Consider the following 4991-nt stretch of genomic DNA (forward strand, 5'->3'; position numbering starts at 1 on the left):
TGTCACTTTTCAAATGCCCCAATTAATTTTGGTCTTATAAATTTACCATCGGAGAAAACCATTTTCTAACTTAACTATTTATCACTGTTACCTGCATGGCGTGCCACCGTGGATTGCCACCGTAGAAAGTGAGATAGATCTACATGTCAAGTCTTCCCTTATCATCTCGTCGCCCACTCGTCCTACCCCCACCGTGTTGACAAGAAGGACGGCCTTTGCTGGGAACTCTCGCGTGCGTCGGCGGCCAAAGTCACATAGCACGTAGTCGGGTGGTTGGTTTGTAGGGAGCGAGGGCCGCAGACTGATGTTGCCACACCATCGTTGTACGAGCAAGCGGCGAGAGAATAGGGGAGGACCTGACATGTGGGCTCATGTCGCTTCCCACGGTGGCACACCACGTAGGCAAAGTGGCAAATAGTTAATGTTGCCATGTACGTCACGTAAGCGAAACCGAGCAAAATAGGGTCAATACTATCAGAGGATCTTCTTTGAACGGTTTATGTGAGTTTAAAAGTATATATTTTTTGTTTTGGGTTAAGGGACCTCAGACAGATTCGACGTTAAGTTGATGGACTTTCGGTGGACTTATATTATAAGTTGTTTTAGTTATTTATATATTTATATAGATATTAATGAATCTAAAAATATGTATAAAGGGCTAATTGGATCATCCCATTATAAATTTGCTTTTTAAAAAAAATATCATTACTATCTAACTAATTAGAAGGATATAACTATAATAGTCGAGATATACCATTGTGCACCCTTCGACGCACTGAGGAAATATTAGACCACATTATTCTAATCTTATTCGTTTGTCCCCTCATTTCCACTTCCAAGGAGCTAGCCCTCAGCGGCAATAGTAACGTGCTACTGCCTCGGTTCCAAATTAATCATCATATAAAAGAAGAGAGTCTATTATGCATTAATTATAGTGCGAAGAACCCTTCGGTTCACACGCACATTAAATGCTTGCATGTATCTATCCAATCAGCTTTGATGTTATTTATAAATTTCGATTTTGCATGTATACATGTAGTTTGGGATTTATGACTTTAGTTTTTTCAATGTTGATTAAATAGATTCTTGGCCTTTGTATCCAAACCTTATATGACGATCAACTTAGGGGTAGGGAATATTTGATATTGGAAGTATTAACTTTAAATAACTTACAAAATAGATAAATATATTTTTAACTGGTCCGTCTAGTGATCAAATGTTTAAAAATTTTAGTTCCATCGATCAAATCCGGTCACTGTTATTGGAGGTTAATCTAAAGGCGTGCACATAAGTCAAAAGGCACATACACACCCTCCTTTAGCCCCATACATTACGCACGTGTTTGACAGAAGAATAAAAAATCAATTAATAGCAAAAGTAATTTTAAATAGCTTTTTATAGTATTTTTAGAGCAAAAATATACCATTTAGTAGGTGAAGCATGTGGGTGAAAACGAGTGCACGAGAAGCGTGTATGTGGAAAAACCGGGAAAGTATTCAAAACGAACACGGTAGTAGCAAAAGAAAAATACAGGATGCGGATGTTGTTCAACAACAGACTATTCATACCGGAAACATGTACTGTATCGAATTGACTTGAATTCAAGAAGAGCCTAATTGAAATCCTTTCTTTCACGGGCGCCCATGGTGGACACGAACTAAAAACACTGCAAATGTAAGTTGAACATACATGCATATTACTAGTTTACTACTCTACCAGCTACATATACAGAAGAAAAACCAGCATGAACCGATTATTCCCCATCTGCTAAGCCGAGCCACGAATTAAGCATTAAATTATTCTTACGCTTTGCATTACTCCTATAGTCATCTAGCTAGCAGAGACGAGCAGCATCCTGAGGCAGCATGCATCAGCGCGTCATCCCCGGGTGCATGTGCGGCGGCATGGTCGCCGGCGTGTGCCCCTGCCTCTCCATGTTCGCGTGCCATCCTGCAGAGATGCGCAAAAACCAACGTGCGTGCGGTCATCGGTCATCAGTTCGATCAACCATGAAGAAATTCACATCCATCCATGAAGAAATTCGGTGAGAAAAAGATGGATGGAGGCAGAGGCAAGTTGGTTACCGAGGTTCATGTCGAAGCCGCGCTTCTTGAGCTCGCGGTACGCCTGGCAGAGGGCGCAGGGCTCGCAGCAGTAGTGGACGCAGCAGTCGGCGCAGGGGCGCTCCTGCAGGCCGTACTGGGCGCGCATCTTGGCGCGGTAGAAGCAGGAGTAGACGCAGTGGCAGCCCGTGAGCAGCATCACCAGCGCGTACAGCGCGCCGCTCGTCCCGCACGACGTCGACCCCCGGTCGACGATCTCCGCCACCTGCCCGAACGTGATGCACGGGCACCACCACGTCACGCAGCCTGCACAACTCCGCACCACGCACCCACGCGAAGCGAACCGGTCGATCAGCCACCCACCCGCACCACGCGCACGCCGCCACGGCCGTGCATGCGTGCATCAAGCAAGAATATTAACGTACGTACAGTTGTGGCAGTCGTCGAAGCAGTCGAAGAGGCCGGTGGACCAGGCGGCGAGAGGGGCCTGGCCCTGCACGGCGAAGGCGCCGCCCCCGCCGGCCTGGTGGTAGTACGCGTTGCCGCCGCCCGTGGCCGCCGGGAAGCCCCCATCCTCCGGCTTCGGGTACATGGCGCGGCGCCTCTCGCTCGATCAACCGCTTCAATTCCTTCGGTGTCCGTCCCGTGAGGCGCGCGAGAGAGGCGAAGGCCCGGCGCGCATTTATCGGCGAGGCCGCAAACGTCAAGCCAATTGAAGAAAAAGCGGGTAACTGCATTTGTCTACACTCTACACTCCCGCTGAACCAATCCGATGACGCGGAGGTCGCGTCCACGGCGACCGCACCGGCACCGCCATTTCGGGCACGGCGTTCACGTGGCCATTGCTTAGCCAAAAGCGGTGTCAGCGTCAGCGTCGTCGTCCTCGTCTACGTACCTTTCCACGGAGTTACGGCTGTTGTATAGTTGTTCATGGATCGTGATCGTTATCTATAGATTGTTTGGTTTTTTTAATAAAAATCCAAACGGTATATTCGCAAATAAAAAATAATTTCTAAATATAAGTGTCGTTAGTGATCTGAAAGTCAAGACTAAGAAATAAATTATGCTAAAAATACTTTAAATTTAATTTTAAAATAAGGTTGAGCATTCAAATTATGAGTCTATGTTTTTTTTCAGAGGTCGTTTATTTGATTTAATATGATATGATGATGTCTGATTGGCTCGTTGTCCATGGCGTGGCAGCATGAATGTGTGGTGGTGGAGATGGGCGGCGCGCCGTGTGCGACGGGGGTCAAGTTCGTAGCCCCCTGCCGCCGGGTGCGACTAGGCTGGCCGGCATCGGCATAGCGTTGGTTTTGACTGCCCAGCTTGTTTCAGTGATCCGGCCAACGATTTGGTGGTGGTGGTGGGGAGTCACCGAGTCACTCCCCAGAGTCCAAAAACGCCCGTGATTATTGCGAAGCACCGTGACTGCTCACGCACGACGAGTGCCAAGTTGTCACCTTAACCCGAATCAAGTGTTCCACTGTGCACACCGTACTCTTCTCTGTTCTGGTGATCTAAATATGGAGTGATAAACTGATTATTATTACTACCTCGCTCCCAAGTCCCAATCTGATCATTAATTATAGGGAGGGGAAACAGAAACCACAGTTTGATCATCATGTAAAGGAATAAACCTACTGTGTCTTGATTAATATGCGCAGCACATAGTCATTCTGTTTACACGCATTAAATGCTTAATGCAGTCCAACCGCCTTCCATATGATTTATAATTTTTTGTTTTGTAAGCATGTATTTTGGATTTGTGACCTTCCAACTCTTTTAATACAGATTAAATACATTTTTTTTGTTTGTAACCTTATATGATGATCAAATTTGAATGAAGTTTTATTATCCAAAAATGATGATGACAACGATGCACGATATTTGCTAATAAGGTTTAGTCGTAGCCTAATTCTTGGATACTAATTACGGTTCCTTCTTGGTCTAGCATATTTACAGTATATCAAGTTATTGACGACCATTATCGATCGACATTACTATCGGCTAACCAAATCCTCACCTATACTAAAAGTGTCTTAGTCATCATATGGTTACAATAATGGGTGCCTATCTATTTAAGAGAGCCTAGGATAGTTCAACTCTATTGCTAGCACAACTCCAGCTCCTTTACCGTATCCAACTATGCATATATATTCGACATAAACTCTAACATAGGTTGAGAGCAAAGATAGTTTTCAACTGATGAAAGCTTACATGATGCCTTCTACCTCTATTGGTCCAACCAAGAGAGAGATGGAGAGAACCCACCGGTGAATAGTGTTAGTGACTTCCTTGTCGAGCCCTTAATGCTAATTGCATCCATTTTTCACAAGTTTTGCTGGATTCGATATTAGAGTTCATGGCAGTGAGATGGTGGTAGAGAATGGTAGGGATGACTTTAGCATGAAGACCAGCGAGATCAAGGATTGAAGGTGGGTATGCAATGAGACAAGGATAATGTCATCAGAGCCACGCGAATGCAAGAAGGTGGCAGTAGGATCAGCTACAAGTCCCATAATGCCATGTTGTTAGAAGGTGGGTTGGTGGCAACAAATCCAACTACACAGGCCGCTAATGACAAATGATATGTACGGTGAAAAGTAACCAGAATTAATGAGTGTTGGTGATGACGATGACACTAAGGAGGATGAGGAAAGGAAGACAAGGTCACAAGTGTCGAGGCTCACTAGCAACTAATGTTGTGTGTAAATGCTTGAATGGTTGTAGGGACTATAGATTGAACGGATGAAAAATAAGAGGATCAAATATAGATAGTTGGATAAATCTTAAAATGATCTGGATCATGAAAAAAAGGTTGATAATTTTTTAGGGGGCCATAGGTCCGATAATTTGAAACCCTAGTGGGAAAGATGGGTGTGGTCACGTATGCTAGGGACACATTCTAAAATTGGCTTCGGACTA

The 4991-nt window shown here is 44.8% G+C and overlaps 1 protein-coding gene across 2 annotated transcripts; it reads right to left on the bottom strand.

The window, feature by feature from the left end:
- Positions 1-1476: 1476 nt before the first annotated feature.
- On the bottom strand, positions 1477-2764 carry LOC102713881 (cell number regulator 2-like). 2 transcript variants are annotated; one of them, XM_015833500.2, is made up of 3 exons: positions 2489-2764; positions 2085-2369; positions 1477-1950 (listed from the first exon to the last, which is right to left on the bottom strand). In XM_015833500.2, exons 1-3 carry the CDS (start codon positions 2634-2636, stop codon positions 1871-1873), a joined length of 513 nt encoding a protein of 170 aa, XP_015688986.1. In that variant the 5' UTR covers positions 2637-2764; the 3' UTR covers positions 1477-1870. The 2 variants fall into 2 exon arrangements, with proteins under 2 accessions (XP_015688986.1, XP_006648784.1); XM_006648721.3 differs by having other exon boundaries at positions 2493-2763.
- Between the last annotated feature and the right edge of the window lie 2227 nt (positions 2765-4991).

This window comes from Oryza brachyantha, chromosome 2 (assembly GCF_000231095.2).
Source record: "Oryza brachyantha chromosome 2, ObraRS2, whole genome shotgun sequence".
NCBI lineage: Eukaryota > Viridiplantae > Streptophyta > Magnoliopsida > Poales > Poaceae > Oryza > Oryza brachyantha.